This window comes from Pelecanus crispus, chromosome 5 (assembly GCF_030463565.1).
Source record: "Pelecanus crispus isolate bPelCri1 chromosome 5, bPelCri1.pri, whole genome shotgun sequence".
NCBI lineage: Eukaryota > Metazoa > Chordata > Aves > Pelecaniformes > Pelecanidae > Pelecanus > Pelecanus crispus.
The window spans coordinates 73411680-73430875 of NC_134647.1; the positions used below are offsets into that span (position 1 = coordinate 73411680).

The window sequence follows — 19196 nt, forward strand, 5'->3', positions numbered from 1 at the left end:
GAAGAATTTGAATTTAGTAAGATGATGTAAAGTGAAAGATTTCTTCAACACCTGAATGTATTAATCTGCAGTTAATCCCACTGCAGTGTAGGAAAGCCTAAAGAAAGTTCAGAGAGCCTTTATCAGACTCGCACAAATAAAAAAAACCAAAACCAGCCCACACTTTCGATTCCCTGTGATGTATGCCAGCCCTTTACAGAAAAAGGCAGGCGCAGCACAACGCGAGCACCTCTGGCAGGATATTTGCAATGGTTGCTGATAATGATTAGCTCTCATAGGAAAGCAGTTGAAGTCTTCAGACAAAGGGAAGCCTGCTGTACAATGAAAAGGGCTGAACATAAAACAATACTTCACACTAACAAGCAACGCAAGGATTTTTAGAGCCCAAATAATAGAGAGAGTTTGGACTTTTCTGACCAACTGGCAGCAACTGTCTCCTGGGAACATTTAGAGAGTTGCACAGGGATTAATTATAAACACGCAGCTTGATTTCCAACCATTGCAAAACATCTGCAAGGTACAGATTGCCATTTGTACGTGTAGTATTGCGCGAGAGCGTCCTGGAGCTTACAAAAATACATGCTGGAGCCATGAATCAAACTTGGTCATGTGACAGAGGGGAGGTACCGGGCTGGCTCCCAGCCAGTGGTAGGAGCTGATGGGTGGAACAAACGGGGCATAAAAAGACTAATATGACTAACGGATCCTGGATGCGTGGTACCCTTATTTGGATCTACAGGAATGTAGGCTCTAGCAGTTCTGCAGCTCTACCAGCCTTTTGCCTGACACTGGAACTGCTGCTCACAAAGTAGAATCCTGCTGCTCTGTGGTAGGAAGGATAGAGAAAGAACATGGCCTGCATTTTGAAGGTAAATCTCTATCTGTTGCTTGAATGCATTGTTAGAGAGCCCCTCGCTTCTCAGAGGCATGGATTCGGTATGGTCCTATTGCATCTTCGTTGTCTTTTTGAATACTGGCTTTGTTTGGCAAATGAATATGGAGAGATTCTGCAACGTACAGCTGTGCTCTGCTTCCCTCTGCCATTCTTTTCCTCTTTCCCTGCATTGTCAGAACTGCGAGCTATCGGCTAGCGGGAAGGGAACTGTGTACCGAATAATAGGAGGGGGGTGAGGGGCTCTGGTTTGTCTCAGCTGACTTTGAGCTGAATTCCTTCAGGAGCAATAGCATTCGGGCAACAGACTTCCAGTACAAAGGACAAAACGGGGGAAGGTATTTTCTTTGACCGTGCAGCATTTACTGCTTTTAAAGCAAAGGCTGCAGATGCACACAGCTGTCCCAGTTGCTTCTTAAGCACACGCTCCTCTGCTGAATCTACCCAAGATCCACATGCTCCACACAATTTTACTTAATATTCAATTACCTTTGCTAATTAAGCAACCTATTTGATAGAGGGTTTTTCCCCTTCACTCCAGCAAATATAAGTGTAAACTTACCGTGTGACCATATGCTTTCTCCAGCCTGCTTTCCTCACTGAGATAAAAGTATTTGCAACCAGCATGTCATGGAGATGGAGCATCACTAGCACTAAGTATTGAATGAAAGGGGAGGAGGCGGAAGTGCAGTCAGTTGAGAACAAACAGCGTTTGTTTCCTTACAGTGTTGTCACTTGCAGGGAGTCACTCTCCTGTGCCTGGCTTGAAAAGTGGTTTGTTTCAGATTCATTTGTTACCTGCCTTGCTCCTTCCTGTGTTTATTTTGAATACATTTGCACTCTGTTCCTTTTAGTAAATAAAACTGATCTGTGAAAGCTTTGTTATTTTCAGCCTGATCGTTTAACAAAGGGTTGGTTATCTCAAACTTTAGGATGGCCTCTCATAGAAGTTGCCTTCAGCGTATCAACAAAATGGATAAATTGCAAAGCTTCAAAACAGTCCCCAAATAATAAACATTCCTGTGTCTCCTTGAATCCAATTCTTACCACTTTTTTTGGTGTTCAACTTTAAAAACAACTTCTTACTTTGCTGCACTGTTTTCCCTTTTCACTCATTCCCTACTAGTGGGTCTGTGGTACATGGATGTTTTTTGATTTTTCTTTTGTGAGCGTGTAGGTTGTGGCAGCTTATATTAATAAATATGGCAAAGTTTGCCTCAAGTGTATAAACTTCCCTGACCTAGTAAGTTCTGCTTGGAGATAGATGATAACAAACTCCTTTAAGTAGACAGCACTGATGCAATTGAGAGTTAAGTTGTGACCTGGAATGAGGAGATACAAGCTCTGTGAATGGAGCCTGGCTTCGCAAAGATAAGCACCTGCGCTCCTTTTTAAACACTCCCTGAATGATTTAGCTTGGATCTGAAAGTGATCCAGACCTCTCTACTTTTTTTTTTTTTTTTTTTTTGACCATGTGGAGAGATCACATGCAAAATTTTCCATCTGCCCCTAACAGTTAAGTAAGAATATCCTTTTACAATAAAACTCCAGTGTCTCTTTCCCCCTCCCAATTGTTTTCTCTGCACTGTCTGGTGACACAGCCTGCCACAAGCATGACTTCTGCAGGGCCCTTCTTTTACAGTTTGAATTACAACACAGTAAACACCTTCCCTTTGCCCAGGCCTGGAGCTCTATTTGGTTGTAATTCTGATGATTAGGTCAATAGATAAATTGGTATTCCTTGACAGACAGCCCTCTGCCAGCTTAATTCTTAATCTTGTTAATACAGGCAGGTGCAAGGAGGAAAAAGTGAAACAGATATGTGAAGATTAGCTTTGCCATAAGGCAGGCTGGACTTTCTCAGACAGACATCCCATAGGAGTAATTTAAATGTCTAGATAAAGATACTTAATGGTGTATAAGTTTTTAATGTAATGCCTACAGGTACTTCTCAAGCTATTACCATAATGAGGAAATTCAGAATAATATGTATATTTTGATGTGATACCAGGCTAATTCCTTCCTGAAAATACAAACCTGTTAGCTACTCCCTCGTCCATTCTCTCGGGTTTGTCCTGATTCTCTTGTTTATTCAGTCAGTAGCCTGTGTGGAAACATTAAAAAAAAAAAAAAAAATCTAACACCCCCCCCCCCCGTGCTGTAGGTATAGATTTTAACTAGGTGGTGGCACGGTGGATGGGAAGCCAGAACAACTGTGTGTCCTTGCCACTTCAGCCCTGAGTACCTCTGTGGCACTGCCTTGTGGCTTGCCCTGCCTCCATTCCTAGATTCTTAAAGTTTTTTTTTCCCCCCCTTCTCACTCTTCTCCTCTCTCTCTTATGAAGATAGTGAGACTTGTTCAATGTTTGGAGTTCTGTATGTGTGAGAGTTTAATATAAATGAGATTGGATAGAGATGTCTGTAAAGTGCAAAGAACAGAGGTGGCTATTAATAATTAACTGGCGTTACTTACAGTGGTTAGGAGTATATTAGAAAAAGTGTATAACCTTTAAATACCAAGACCTGCTTTTACTATGACTACTGCACGAAATAATCTCTGTGTGTAGCCCTTGTAGAAATGCTTGGGAAGGTGATTCTTCCCAGGGCGCGTGCTGTCTCTGTGGTGTTTGTTGTGCACTCTCTAGGTAAGATTGGCGGGGCTGTCACTGATCATGGCTCCAGAAACTTTGTCTCCCAATCAGTAGTGGGACGTTCTCATTAAAACCAGTGAAACTGTCATCTTCTGAGGAGTCCTCTTTTCTGTTGAGGAAATGCAGAGAAAGAGGAGAGTTCTAAGATCCAGGATATGTTACTTTTTTCAATCATGTCTTTAAAAATCATGGCAGAATAGCTGAGTGTAGCGTAGGCATTTCTTGGAAGCAAACAGTTGATCTTAGGCTTGTTACTATGGTAGCTACATGACACCTTGCTGATTACTAGATTTAACAGAGTGATTACTATTTATGTAGTCACTATTATCCCTGAAGATGTTGAACTCCCTAACTTCCACTGTATCAGCCACTGACCCTTTAAAACAATGACAGATGTTATTCAATAAATTACTTCAAAGAAACGCTAGTTTTTGCATAATTGAAAAATGATACTCCTGTGTACCTGTTATCTTACAATAAATGTAACGTGAATGATAATGATACTCTGTAAAATGTTGATATCCCCCACTGAGGACTGGACCATGACACTTAAAAGCAAATAGAACAGGTAACTTAGTTCACACATGCTGCACTTTGCAGGGGATTATGCCTTCCCCTATTTACAAACCTTTTTAAATGGAGGTTTTGAAGAAGATGATGGAGGTGGAGTATGTTGTCATCATAGTACAATTTTAACTGTGTAGGCTTAATGTGGTAGAATTTAATGAAAAAACCCTCCATGTGTGATGGGCCCATACAGTGAGGACTAAGTGTGAAATCTAGAAAGAGGTTTCCTTCTGTTTTGTGTGCTGTGTATTTACAGTGTGGTGAGCAAAAGAGATTTCATCTAGGCTGGACATGACCTTCTACCAGCAGAGATCACGAGTGAGTTGAAATCTTCAGTGAAATTCTGTGGTCTAAATAGTATTTGTATAATGTGAGGCAATGCTCTTGTTACTGCAGCTGATTGTGAGTTCTTCTCTCAAAGCAAGCCAGTGGCCAACTAAAATCCGTAGCTTCTTTAGTATCTTTTCTATCTAATCCAAAGATCAAAAGAACTGTTTTGCAAAATGTAACTTACAGGTTTCAGTCAAACAAAACGCTTCAGCACATGCTTGTAACAGTTTCTGTAGGATGCTGTCAAAGCTGACCATACCCGTGTGTTCACCTATGACTGTTTTGCATGTTTACTCTCTGTGGTTATCTCAGCTGGTTTAATTAAATCCACAGGTTGCATTTTCCCCTTAGTTCACATGGTAAGCTGTTCGTGGCAGGAATTTTCTTTGAGAGTTTTCTCTGAGTGTTCAATGGCCTGCGTCTGATTGGGGTCTTCAGACATTGCAGTAATACAGATAACATTACTATCTGCAGGCATATGCTCCATCTGCACTTTTGAGACTAAAATAGCAAAGCTGATCTCATTCTATTAAATTTTCCACCCTGGCAAGTAGCTGTTCAGAGGGGAGAGGCAGAAGGTCTAAAAGGATCTGGTCCTGGTGTTTGGACCCTTGTCATTTTGGATATTTAATTATTAATTTGATTTTTTTTTTAACCCCTATGTGCATGATGAAGATTGTAGATATTTTCTCACAAGCTTCTACATCATCAGAAGTATGTTCCTTGTTTCACCTCTGCCTGTTTTGCAAGGTAGGTTTTGTGTCTCACCATAATTCCATTCACTGCTAGGAATTTGCAGGATGCGGGGTCTTCCATGGAGATGACCTCTATATCCTGTTTGAATCAGGTCCAAGATAATTCACATACTCCCTCGACTGTTAAATTGACTGCAGTGATGTTTATGCATGGCTTCCATCTGTTTTCCTTTGCTGAGAATTGTACTTGGATCCTGTTTGATTCTCATGCTGTGCTCTTTCCTCTGACATGACAAGAGATGGAGAGATCATAGAGAAAGGAACAAAGGTGACCTCCCCGCCTCATGGGATGATGCCCCTCTGATGGGTCATTTCCCAGCAACGTGGAAATTTGCTGCAGCTTCACTGTAATGTGAGCTCTTTTCTCAGTCTGTCCTAACCTGATGATCAACAGTTTTGTGGGCTGTGGTATTTCTATTGTGACCGGAATCGTTCCTAGGAATATGTGATTATATCTTTAGGGATGGAAAGTGTAAATATGCAAAGGTGCCCCTTATGAGATATACACAAATGAGTTTGAAAGTAACAGGCGGATGCAACAAGGAGTTAGAGAGAAGAATCGGGATTTCTGAGGCGGCTACCAGGTTTCTTGTTGGATCACTCCATCCTTATTTGCTATGGCTGATTTCTGCCCCCTGCCCCCCCCCAGCAAAACTCCATAGCTAATTCTTTCTGATGCTCCTTCTACATTGGATATTTCTATTTTAAATACATTTCTTAAAATTGTTCTAACTAAAAGACTTCTTTTCTGTTGCTCTACATTGTTTACCTCTGAAGTACTCCAAAGTGAATGAAGCTGCATTAATGAATCCAGCAATGTGTAGGGCTAGGATTTGCTGTATCATGGTCCAGTGGTGCTTAATTACTATGCAAGATTTTATGGAGTGTGTTACATGGAATTTTGTAATGTGTTTTTTTATTATGTTGGCTTCTTGAAAATTTAAGGAAAATTAAATACTAAGAAGTATAAAAACATTATTCATTCTTGCTTGCAATGATCTTAAACTAATTATACTTTAAAGATAATACATTAGCCCCCTCCCAAGCAGGAGAGAGCAGTCTAGTTAGTCTAGTCCTACAACAGGACTTGCTTTGGTTGAATGAATTTGATTTTGATGCTCATGTAGCTAAAAAAAGACAATCTCCAGTGTAAGCATACTTCAGTCGGTTTAAAACTGGAGTTTCCTGTCTGAATTCATTAGAGGTGTGAAAAACAAAACTGCAAAACCAGCATGAAATTAGGAGCTGTCTCATACTTAGAGTTTTACATTTAAGTAGGTATTTGATAAAGCAGTAACAGGGGAAAGGTTTTTGTTTTGCAGTTATCTTTAAGGAATGAAGCATGTGTCACCCAGATATTTTAGGCTTCACCCCCGCCCGGGATACACAGTTGTTGTGCGCATTATCACAGGTATGGAATTGCATATTAAAGGAAGAGTAGTCTTCTCAAAATTCAGCCTCTTTGTAGACTTGTGCATGAGCTTCAATGGTTTGTCTTTGTTCTTTTTTTAAATTTTCATTTTGACGTCGTGAATGCCAGATAACTTGGCATGTCATAGTATGACATGAAACATCATAGGAAGCAGCAAATTCTTATACTTTGATGTAACATATCAAACCCCTTGAAATATAGGACAGATGTGCTCTTACTTACTTCTAGTGACATGGTAGCCAAAAGGCAAGTGGACCTTGTTTTGTGACAGTAGCTAAACATTTGTGATTAATTTAAGGGGGTCTGAAATGCAGTATAAAAGCTCCTGGGTTTTGTTTTATTTTTCAGGTTTTAATCACAACTGTCACAACATCTGCTCAGTTAATTTGAAAAGGCAGAGCTTTCAGCATGTTTTCTGTTCCTTTGCCATGTTTCATTCCAGCAGTATCTGTGCACCTTCCAAAAGTGTAGTACTGTCCACGGTGCTCTGTCCACGGTTCGTTCCGTCATCTTTTCCCAAGGAAGCAGTATCTATGCAGCAGGTTGACTTTTTTTAAGAGGGATTTTTTGTGTGTGGCTTAAAGGGGGGCTGGGGGGAAAGGTGTCTGTATATTTGTTCAGAAAGGAAAGGTCAAATGCTCACACATGGAATGGAAGGTGAATTTCTGTATCTTCCTGGTGGTTATTGGAAGAATATAATTTTTGGACCCGTCTTCTCCCCGGAGAGCGGCTTTTACCATAAAATAAAGATCTATTTTGTGCAAGAATAATGAAATTATTGATTTTAAATTTGTGTTAGATTTTTAGTTTGACTTTGAGGTATTATGGGCCTGGGGCATGCAGCCACTTGCAAATAAATGTCTGACACTGTGAAGACGATTGGAAATTCTGTGGGAAGCCCATGGGAAGAGTGGGAGGCCTTTGTTTGGCTACTGCTGTTCGGCTCCTTAATTGCTGCAGATAGCTGCTGCTGTGTGGCAAGTTGGTTGTCCCCAAGAACAAAGCCAGCCTGTGAACCAAACTGATCATTTATTTTGCAATTGTTATCCATGATACTTTGCTGATACTTTCTTCTGCCTATCAGTTGCTCTCCATCCATGGTCTGATTCGTAGCATAGACGGTTAGAAGTGTGCACATATATATAACAAAGAAGAGGTAGAAGTGTATTTTATCTTGCTAGTATTTGAGGCCTCTCTGAGACTGCTCCAGAAGTGAGGAAGAATTCATCTTTGTGGGGATCCATAAACAAGGTGAGTAAAGGTAGCTCTATTTATTGGAGGTATTCCCAAGAAATAAGGCAAAACTCTGCCTTGGGCCCTGTCATCTCTTAAAGCTGAGGGAGCAGTTGCCTCATGATTGTCAGCATCAAATACTCACGTGGGATGAATTTGCTATTCCTGTTGGAGGAAAAACTGCATCTGCTGTATTTTGTGTGATGGTTCTTGTAAATAACCAATGTACTGCTGGGATAAGAAAGGCCAACACTTTTCCAGTAGGTTCATTGGTTTCTGCAGAATGGGAACTTGGACTAAGAAAGGACAATGCATGATTGTTATGTATATCATGTTCCTGAGTCTGAGACAGAATAAAACATGGCTGGATGAGATGTGAGTTGCTCTATGTCATCTCGGAAAATGTTGAATATTGAACATTCTCAGCACTTCCCCCCGCCCCCCTCAATGTTTATGCAGATATTGCCTTTACACTGTTACAAATATGATCTTGACAGTAGTGTCACAAGTTTTACTGAGTAAGAGATACTGGTGAATTCACATGCTTTTCAGGAGCTCTACAGGTATACTGTTTTTCTTTATTTTTTAAAAATCAGTCAACGAACTGAAATTATGTTATCAGTACAAAATTTATATAAATGGGGTTTGTATTTAAAATAATGACAGTTATTTTGCTTCTCATCATTTTAGCAGAAGCACCTGGAAAACATGGTAATTCTTGGTTTATATATTTGAAATTGGATAAAATACTATGCTGGATATTCTGTTTCATCTTTACTATCAAGAAGAACAAAGGTGAGGCAGGAACTGAAATGGAAGGGTTTGGGAGATGCAATCTTGTAAGTGATGCTGTTCAGGAGTAATGGCTTGTGTTGTCTAAAGGCAGTCCTATTAAGCTGTTCTTGTATGTCTGTATAGCATGTGTGACATTTTAAAATTGACATGGGAGCACCACACTTAGTAATAATTAAATGAAGCAGTAGCTTCTTTGAAAGGTACATTTTGCAGCAATTTGCATTAACAATAGGCACTGGAATGCTAGCTTAGGCAGGTAAGATGCAGGTGTGAAACAGTTGGAAATAATCAGAAAAACATGTTTATTTCATAGGAATAGCAATTTGTACAGAAGAAATGCAGAATGAATTATTTATAGATTGTGTCTCTTCTAATGATGCATTCCTTGCATGTTGGTTTGGTGTAGCACTAGGTATCTTCTGTCTCTTTCTAAAATTCTTTTCCTTAAAATTATATATGATCTCACTACTAGCAAAGGTTTGGTAAAGGGAATGCCCTCCTGAACGTGTAACAACATGAGACATCATTCCATGAGGTTTGGTGTTTTAATTCTCAATAGGAAAAGCCAGAAACCAAATACCACTTTTTTTTTTTTTTCTTGCAAGTTTCACAACCTTTTGTTAATCATCAGTTTTAATTTCTTCCAAATCTATTGTTTACTCAGATGTGAACATAATTTTCTTCTTGGAATGATGGAATGATAATTACATTTAAGAAATAAAAATATGTATTTATTAGCTCTTAATATACATATTGGTATTACTACAAACCCATTGAGGCCAGTAGAACACTACCTGGTGTACTTTGAATAATTATTACTATATTCTTTTACATTAGCTTATGAAATTATGGGCTTGTGGTTTATTTATGTACTCCTCTAAATTCCTAAGATCTGGCCCTTCTTCATGAGTGGAAGTCCCTTTATTTTTTAGATTAATCCAAAAAGGCTAGAAGACTTTCATGTTTTAATGTGCTGTGTTCTGCTGTGGGATGCAGTAACACTAGAATAAAGTTCCTATACAATTTTGTTTGTTCCGATTTGGCAGAGGAATAAAGATTTGAAATCCAGTTTACATGTGTCCACACTGGGTCTTATGTGATTATTAAAATTGATCATAGTTTTACTAAACTTTTCTAGCTTAGCCCTCTCAGCCATGTGAATAAGTTATTTACAAGTTACCGCGTGTCAGCTGATTAATTTTCCTGTGTTTGCCTTTGTCTGTAGCAAACTAGTCAGGTAATAATTAACTGTTAACAGAGGAGAAATTTCTATTAGTGCTTCTTATGTGGACACATACACAAAAAAGCCTTTGAATTTTAAAAAACAGAATGGAGGATGAGACTGACTCATTCTCCTGTGGGATCCTTAGGAGCTGTGGAATGTGTAACGTGGGGAAAAAACCTGGTTGAAGACACATCTTTTGTAATTGGGATATGGAAGTTTTGCCAAAAGAAAAACTTTTGTAACTTTTTTTTGCCATATGATTACTGTGAGAATTTCAGACAGCTGTCTCTGCATGTCTGTCTATCCCTCTTCCATCGTTTTTTTTATTTCCTTCCACAGGGCATAAAGCTATTTTTTTCTGTAAAAATATTTTTATCCTACTAAATGTTTTTCTTGAGTAGGAAAATAGGAAAAGAGCCACTGAACATTCCAAACAAGATAAAAGAAGTGTCATCTTTAGGAACACTTCTTGAACTGTATCCTTACTTCAGTGTGCATGTACTCTCAGCCAGCACTCACTGCTCTGTACCTGTTATCATGACCTGGGAGTCTGTCTCTGCATTTCACAGCTCTTATTGTGAAATGCAATTCATAGTATGCTTTTCCTTCGTGTTTGCTGCCACTTGCCCACTCATATTTCATTAAGCCAGTTAAGGTATCTTAGTGGTTTTACAAGGTCACTGCAGATGAAACTGGAGAACCGAGGACCTGAAATGCCATAGAAGCTTCCCCCATCTAACCACACTTCCTCTTGAGAATACTAAATATAGAGACTCCGTCTCCTTGTCCGTAACCACTGCCTTAACCACGAGAACAGAGCTGGATCCCAGAGCCAAATGCGTGATCCCAGAGCCAAATGCGTAATCCCAGAGCCAGATAGTCAACGTGTGGTCGCTGTCCCAGGGGGCCAGCGCCTCTTGCCCTTTCGTCAGCAAAGCTCTGGCTTCAGAGACTGGCACCCCTGACGAGCTGCCTGCAGCTACTCACCTTCCCCTCTGTTGTGCCAGCATAGCTGTATGTAGGGCTGTGGTAACATAAGCAGAAAATGGAACTGGATTAGAATAACTTTTTGCTTTCCAGAGGGTCATTTTTAAGATTAACTAGTTTCCTGAGTATTGCAGAGATTGCATTGGACCCAGCTGAGGAGGTGGTGCAAGCATGAGGGAGTAGTCTATACGGGGTCAGGAAATCTTTATGTGAGTACTACTAACAAAAAAACTTCCTGCAGTAGTAGTAACCCATTCCGTTAATTGTCTGCCCTTCAGTAGGAGACTGCTTGTCAATATATAGGCAATAAGCCTAGTCTGGATCTAGAAATGGTTTAAATGGTAAGAGAAGCTATATGGCAAGTTCTGTAGCAGAAATGCAGCTCTGTTATGCGCGTGCCCCGCTGTCCTGAATTAGAGAAGCGGCAAGTCCCCTTGTCCGGTCTGATAAACTGGTGCCTTCTGAGCGCTGGAATATGGTTTTAGTGTGCCTAGAATGGAGAAAGGGAGTTGTTCCCTACTTCATCTAGTCCTGACAGAGATTACTGTTTGTCCTGGACTTGTAGCTACCTCTATAACCTTTTCCAGCTATGATCAGCTGAGCTGGCTGCATGCTATCTAGCTTAGCTACCTTTGAACAATACCCCTGGCTGTATATGCCACAACCTCCTCACCTGCAGTCCTGCACAAACTCCAGGTACCACAAAATATTTGCATTGCTTAACTTCTACATTTGACTGTAGATAAGTCTGAATTATTTAGGAAGCAGTACTGTATTCTAATAGCAGTGATGCTATAGTTCTAGATAGTAATTGTACTCAAACAGCCTAATAGACAGTTAGTGACCATGTCTGTTGGATTTATGCTTTTAGACCCTTTATTTCTTCAGATGTGGTCTCTTATTCAGCATATAAGTGTATATATGTCTATATCCCTAAAATGTTTTTGGTTCTTTTCTGCTTCCTATTTCTGCAGGTCATAGATTTTATTTCTATCACTGTGTCCTACAGCCAAATTTTTTTAATTAAAAGAACAATTACCCATAATTGTATCAGTTGGAGATCTTGAAGAAGCTATTCGAAGTCCACTCTACTTCAGTTTGTTGTATAATGTGGCCAAATAAGACTAGACAAACTTTTCCCTTGTTGGATCCGACAAGAGCAAGAGACAACAGTGATTGTACTGTAGTTGGCCTCTATTGAGAGTGATACTGAATGCCTGTCAAATAAAGAAAGAATATTAAAATCATTTGTGGTCTTGCATCTTGCTGGCCTCTGAAGATACCTTGTTTCCTGTTGTTTTATAAATGCCATCGGTATTCCAAGTTTGACCATGTGTCTAGAAGGCAGTGTGTTAGTTCTTCTGCTGTCTCCTGGGGGTGCTTGTGCTTTTGAGGTACACGAGGTGAAGCTCAGCTGACATTTTGTTAAAGCTTTGCTTGCGTGGCTTCCTTTTCCTCTTGGTGTGTCTGGTATTTCAGGTGAGAGTTGGAAAACGAACATTTCTGAAAATTCAGCTTTCAGTATTTGCTAAAACTAATGTTACGCTTGATGGCGCTTACGAATTAACCAGAAGACTGACTGTGCTTTTTTCCCCACTGAGGTCTTGCATGAGACCTTATTACTACTCACCTTTCATTGATTCCAGTAGGAAAAGCTGACTTTGGTGTACTTGTTCTGAATGCAAACTGCAAGAGCTGTTAGAGCTACAGGCTCCTATTTTACCTTTTACCTCTGATCATCAGTTTCAAATCTGCCTGAGGCCATTGCAATGAGGAACGATTGTACAGTGAGAAGTGCATCCCCCAAAAGGCAGATATCATGCAGGTCACAGACATGTGGAAATGGATTGTAGCTGCTTTTTAGCTTCAGAATCTGCAGGAAAACATTATCAGTGACACTGAAAATAAAATTGAATTTGACGGACTTGCTCCTTTTTAGTTTTTTTCTGTCTGTTTGCCCAATCTTGCTCTCAAAGGGAAGTCCTCAGTCCCTTGTGAATAAGGCCAGAAGTTGAATTTCCTTCTGGGCCTTAAGGCAAGGTACCACCAAGCCACTGTTGTTGTATTTGTAAAGTGTCTTGTGAAGCATTGCATGCAAGTGCTCTAAAGCAATTTATGGGGAAATGTAATCCATTTATGGAAATAAACATTCTTGTAAGAAGGAAAATGGAAAACTCATCAGTAGTTTAGATAAAACTGCAGGAAGTCTACTTGGGGGTGTATGTGGAACTAAAATATAATAAAAATCTGAACATCCAATTGATTTAAAAATTATTTACTGGGAGGAAACATACTTTCTTGTACCAAATGAAAATGTGTTTTGAAATTGTTCAGTCTTCAAGGTCTACAGCACTAGCAGCCTGAGATGTGTGATGGCTAGTCATATGTTTCTTCACTCAGTAGAGTTCCATAAACAGCTGTGCACTTTATTAATTGCTAGTTGTATTGTTTATCAGCATTTTAATACTAACAACAAAAAAATTGCTGTTTTCATAGAATCACAGAATGGTTTTGATTGGAAGGGACCTTTAAAGGTTGTCTCATTGCTTGGACCAGAAATGGTATGATAATGTTGATCTAGTATTTCTCTTTAGTGGACATAAGATTGTTTTAACCTTGGTTCAAAATAGTAATTAACAATTTTATGAGAGTTACGCTTTGTTTTTCAAGTCAATACTTAAGACCTCATCCAGATGAAATGGGAAGAATTGCTTTACTTACATAGCACTACCATTGCTTTACCTCATCTTTCCTACCATCTGTAGTTGGAAAAAAAATGAGATTATAGGATCCGTATTGAATCATGAGTATGGTATTCCAGATGACTGGAAAGGATAGAGCTATTTTGCATGCTTCTGTAACTACTAGACAAGCAGGGTACAGAGGAATATAATTGGTAACCGACTCGCTGCCTAGATGATGTTCTTTAATATACTCTTGAGTAAAAAGTATAAACTATTTTTGTTCTTTAATAGGCTTGTTTCCTTTCAGGAATTTAAAACTATTTATAAATTAGGTAAGAATGGTATTAAAAACTTCAGAGAATGAGCCAGGTTTTGCTGATCTTGTGTGAAAAGTTCTCTCTCAATATGCCACTTACGTGATTGCAGACTATGATAATAACTTAATTAGTGTGATACATGTACAGTATTGTTATGTATATGTAACTAACTTCCTTAATAGTTTCTTTGGTTTTGTACTTTTATTAGTCATCTACTTGCCATGCAGTCCATGAGGAAAGGTAATGAAATATGAGGACTGTATCCAAAGCTGTGGAAAGAAGTAATTAAACTTAATTGAAGTAATTTCTTTGAAGTATAGTAGCAGATGCAAAGGACTAATTCAAAGCAGATTTAGGCAATGCATGCTTTGAAATGCTAACCTGAAAATAGATAAGTATTACTGTTTATTTAAATAAAGTTATATGAAACTGTCTTCTCAAACCTGAGTCTGGAGATCAGGTCTAATAATAGACACTTGGGTTAAGTTTTGATAAGGCATGTCACTTCTGGTTCCTAATTTATCTGCCAGTCAGAAATGAAATTCCAGAAGTGCTGTCCACATCTTATAAAACAACCGCAATAGAACTGGGAATTAGCCAGGGCTATCCCTGAAGGTATTCTATGATGGCAACTTCATCATTAGCTGTGACAAGCCCTCAGTTGGAAATTATAGGAAAAACTACATTAATAATTTGGAACTCAAATTACATAGTATTTAGAAATGTTACTTGAGAAGGTATAAGACTTCTTGTATCTTTGTACTGTAATATTCTTAGGGATTTTAGAGGTCCAGTCAGTTTTACATAAGGAGCTTAAATCAGGCTTATTTCTGCAATAAACAGGAAAAGGTATGGGTTGCTGTTGTGTAGGAGGCTGAATATGAAATTTGCATAAAAAACCAGGTAAGATAAAGTTAGTTTTTACAGCACACATGCTTTATTTCTTTGCAGAACTGATGCAAACAGGAGAACCTTAAACACAAATCTGAAATTTTGTTTTCTTACTCTTCAGTGCTTCAGAATTGTTAATGTCTTTCCACCTGCACAATGATTCCAAATAAAAAAAGATGTCAAATATCTCAACTAACTCCTCTGTCAAACTCCAATGTAGCTAGGTGTGAGTACATCCTTTCTTTCCCAGACCCACAATGGCGGGAAAAATACAGGATTAAGAGCTGTGAAGGACAATTGGCCTTCTCTGAATTTGGCTGATGGTTCAAGTGCTGATGGGCTGAGTGTGGTGGTGGGTAGGAACCTGGAAGAAAGCAGGGGCTGTCCCTGGCTGCATATGGATGGGGAAATAGACTTCTCCAGCACTGAAGTGGTAAAATGTGATTAGCCATATACAGACTGGAAAATGTCTACCATTAGGAAGAAATAACAGAATGGTAGTCTGGGCTTTTTTATGTTTTAGTTTCATTGTTGCTGCTGAAGCACTAAACAAGTGTGGGTAAGTAGAGTAAGATTTACTGCAGAACTGCAAGAGGGGCTGCACTTTGAATGTTTTCTTGGGGTTAATTTCTATCTTAGACTGTTGGTAATTCATGCCACAGGTGGGGATTTTGTGGCAATGTATGCATAATGCAATAGGCTGCATCACCAGCTGTTTCTGATCTCTCTTCCTTGCAAGAAGAAGGAAATGTTGGCTTCTCTTTTCTGTGTTATTTTTTAGATAGATTTTTTTATAGATGTATTATAGATTTTTTTTTTAATGTGTGTCGGTTGACAAAAAAAAAGATCCAAACAATTTTTTTTTTTTGTTTCTTGTTCTGCTGAGAGAAACATTGTTCCATGAAAGCCAGCTGTGGGACAGCTGGTTGTGTGACATCAAATGATTGCCTCCCAAGCTGTGCGCATGCTAAGGAGTGTGTCTGCATGCAGTAGTGTTCCTTTGCCATGGGAGCAGGACTATAGGGGTATTGCTGCCTCTCTAAAAGCCAACAGTGGATTGCACCTGGGCTGGCTGAATAAGTGAGGTGCCTGAAGGCATTTCTTGTAATGACAGCCTGTCATCTGGCTTAATTAAGGCCTCTCTTCAAAAGAGAGGTCTTTAACTACTGTTTGGATTTTTAAAGCTTGTCTCTTCCCTGGTAAATGTAGGCACCCAGTGGAGATCAGGGCTTGTCCTTGTTCTTTTCCTGCCACCGGCCAAGAGTAATTCTGAAATGTGGCAAAGCAGATGGAAAGGATTTGTTGGATCAACTGCTAGGCAAGTTTGTTCCCTGTCATCCCCTAGAACAAACAGCAAAGTATGTCTATGTGCGTATGAGAAGTTGGTGTGTGCGTGCTTTCTTTCTACAGGAACTAAAATTAAAACTGAAAAATCCCAAAGTCTGAAGTTTCTCTTTTGCAAAGAATAGAGGGAGGCAGATAACCACCCACTACTGTCCTAGTTGTTAGAAAAGAAAAATCTTATGAGGAGAGTCTGAGGGAGCTGGGCTTGCTTAGCCTGGAAAAGCAAAGACCTAGGGAGTAGCTACTATCAGTCTTCTACCTCCAGAAGGGTTAGAGAAGATGGAGACAGGATTTTCTCAGAGGAGCATAGTGGAAAGAGTCAGCAGCCACCAGCTGTAACAAGGGAAATTCCAAATAAATATAAGGACAAAAAATTTACACTAAGACTGGAATAATACTGGCACAGGGGCTTGGCATATATAGCCTTGGAAATATTCAAAACTCAACAAGGCAAGGTCCTGAGCAACCTGATGTGACTTTGAAATTAGGCCTACTTTGGGCAGGAGGTTTGACTAGGTGATCTCTAGAGGGCTTCCAGTCTTGATTATTTCATGATTTTATGATTTCTACAATGCTGCTGCTGCTATTCATGTTAATTGTAGTACACCGTATGCAGCAGGTTTATTGGAATGTGTCTAATAGCTGTGTTAACAGAATCATCCTCACCTATGGGCAGGTCAGGCATTTTTGGTTCACTCTTTAATCTTGCTGGAGTGGCATAGTGTTACCTCTAGAAGGTAAAAACATTGGAAGTTTAATTATGTTACATGTAGAGGGGTAGACTGAAGAGCTGGAAATGGTGTCCCTTCAGTCATGAAGTAGAGGAACCCTTTACCAATTAGTTTAGGGCATGAATAAATTACTGACTGGTTATTCTGAACATAGCATTCTTGATCCTTTGTTAAGGTCTCTGCAATTAAGTGCAGGCTTCTCTTGAAAGGAAATAAAGTTTGCAATACTCTTAAGAAAGCTTGAAGGATTGTATTTGGCAGCAAGCTTTAATGTGGCAGGGTTTTTTTTGTCCTAGAGCCTAAATTTAATTTGTTCATGCATAATGCACTCAGTTGAGAATTTTCTGAAGTGGTGGAGTGTAACTCTTCTTTTTCTGCCTGTGTTCAACTAGACGGGGAAATCTAGCTAAACCGATAAGCCTCTAGTAATTCGATGGTTTGTCAGAGAGCGCATGCAAACTCGGTCCATCTCTTCTTTCTACAGTTCACTGACTCATCTTGCCCTGTTTTTCCCAAAGGCCCTATTTAAAATCTATATTCAGGGTTATTAACTTTTTCACTTTATTTAATTATACAAGAGAGACTACCTGGAATGAGGTTTATAGCTTACTGCTGGTATGAAAATTCCATGCGTTTTTTTCAGTATGAAGGATAAGCGAGGGAATGTTTGATACATAGGTCTTTAATAGAGCTAAGTATGATGAACAGGAGTGATTTATTCCAGCTGTCTGTTTCTGAAGAAATCCATGCTTTTCCTGCGTTTCTCAAGGGTTGTAGTGCAGGCATAGCAAACTTGGAGTTCTGCTTGCCCAAACTGTGCATGGTAAGACTGTGCCATTTGCATTTCCCAACATTATTTTTAATGGAATGGCAGAATGTACAATGTTGTTCATGGACAACATCTGCCAGATATGCCCAAACCTAGTCGTAACAGGTTTCAGAGGAGTTGGAGAAGTGCTTTGATTTGCTCTCATCTTACATTTCTCTTGAGGATTATGATACCAATGTATTGTCAAACTATTTTTTTTTTATTTTTTTCTCTTTGCCACTTGTTCACCATAGCTTAAAATCAACAGTTTGCTAAAATGCTTACTGGTAAAGTTATTCTAGAATGTTTGTAGGAAACAAAAGTCAATCCACTGGTGCCTGTAAAGTGAATTCATTCTAACATTATGGTCACAATTCTTCAGTGTGGTTTTGGCCCTCCTGCTAGCAGTACTTATTTGTCATCTGGAAAGGTTCAGATGACCATCCTATGTCTAATATGCTGCTATGTTTCATCTTTTTGGATTCAAGGCTAACCTTTGTCCAGGTTTTCAGCCAAACTGTGTAAATGGTGGATGTTGTATGCTTTGGATCCTCTGACTCCTGAAGTAAATTACATATTTTTGCTTTGGTACAAAGATGGAAAACAAACACGCATATTCTAGGGTTTATTGCAAGCAATCCACAGCCCCAGAATTGATTTTATTACAGGGAATATCATTGCAGGCCCGCTATCAGCGGCAAATATGCACAATTTTAAATAGACTGCTGTTTGCAAGACTGGCCTAGAATGTGTGTGCATGCATGCATGTCCATGTTCTGGTGGACAGGGGGTAAGAGCAAATGTAATTACTGACTTTGTATCTCATATCCTCCGTCTTTCTGGATGTAGTTTCTGGCTTTTCAATACTTTCCCAGTTCCTAAATTTTCTTTCTTAGACATTGTCTGATATAGACACAATATTTTTAATATTTTCTGAGTTTGACAAACTGGAGGCCATAAGTGAATTACTACGCATGACTAGAATAAAGCTTCATTTTCAGGAGTTCAGACCTCCATATTCAAAAGCAACAAAATATTCCAGCTTTTTCAACTGAATGGTCTGCATTCCAACTTAGAGAAGCTGTAAATAAATGGTCCTTTCTGTCAGTTTGTTGGTTTAGTTGCTGTTACCGTGCTTAGCGGATCAGAATTCTTTTCGGCTCTGGCTTAAGGCAAAACTCCCTGTTGGGTTCTCCTCAGAGAAAAGCCAGAGATTTTGATACTGTTTTTCCTCTCTCCAGAATTTTTTAGTATTTCCTTTTAGTAAAGGATATAAACTAAAGGACAACTGAAACAGCTCTCTTGCCTTTATTAACTTACACCTGAATTGAACAATACTGTTGTCTCTTTCAGCACCCTCTGGTATTTTAAGGGATAATTACTAAAAAAAAAATCTGACAAAATAATAAGCAGAGACTGGACATAAGTCAGAATAATATCTTGTCTTAAATCCAGTTTATTTTCTCTTGTTCAGTTTTTATCTAAGCAAAACAACAATTTGGTGTAATTTGCCAAGTGGTTGTATTAAGTGCAAGTCTAACTTGTCTGTCAAGG

General features: G+C 39.2%; 1 protein-coding gene across 2 annotated transcripts in view; it reads left to right on the forward strand.

The window, feature by feature from the left end:
- Positions 1-687: 687 nt before the first annotated feature.
- ST6GALNAC3 (ST6 N-acetylgalactosaminide alpha-2,6-sialyltransferase 3) overlaps positions 688-19196 on the forward strand; it is a 234764-nt gene continuing 216255 nt past the window's right edge. For both annotated transcript variants that reach the window (XM_075710460.1, XM_075710461.1), the window contains exon 1: positions 688-869. In XM_075710460.1, the coding sequence (XP_075566575.1) occupies positions 852-869 (18 nt within the window). In that variant the 5' untranslated portion in view covers positions 688-851. The remainder of the gene's footprint in view (positions 870-19196) is intronic.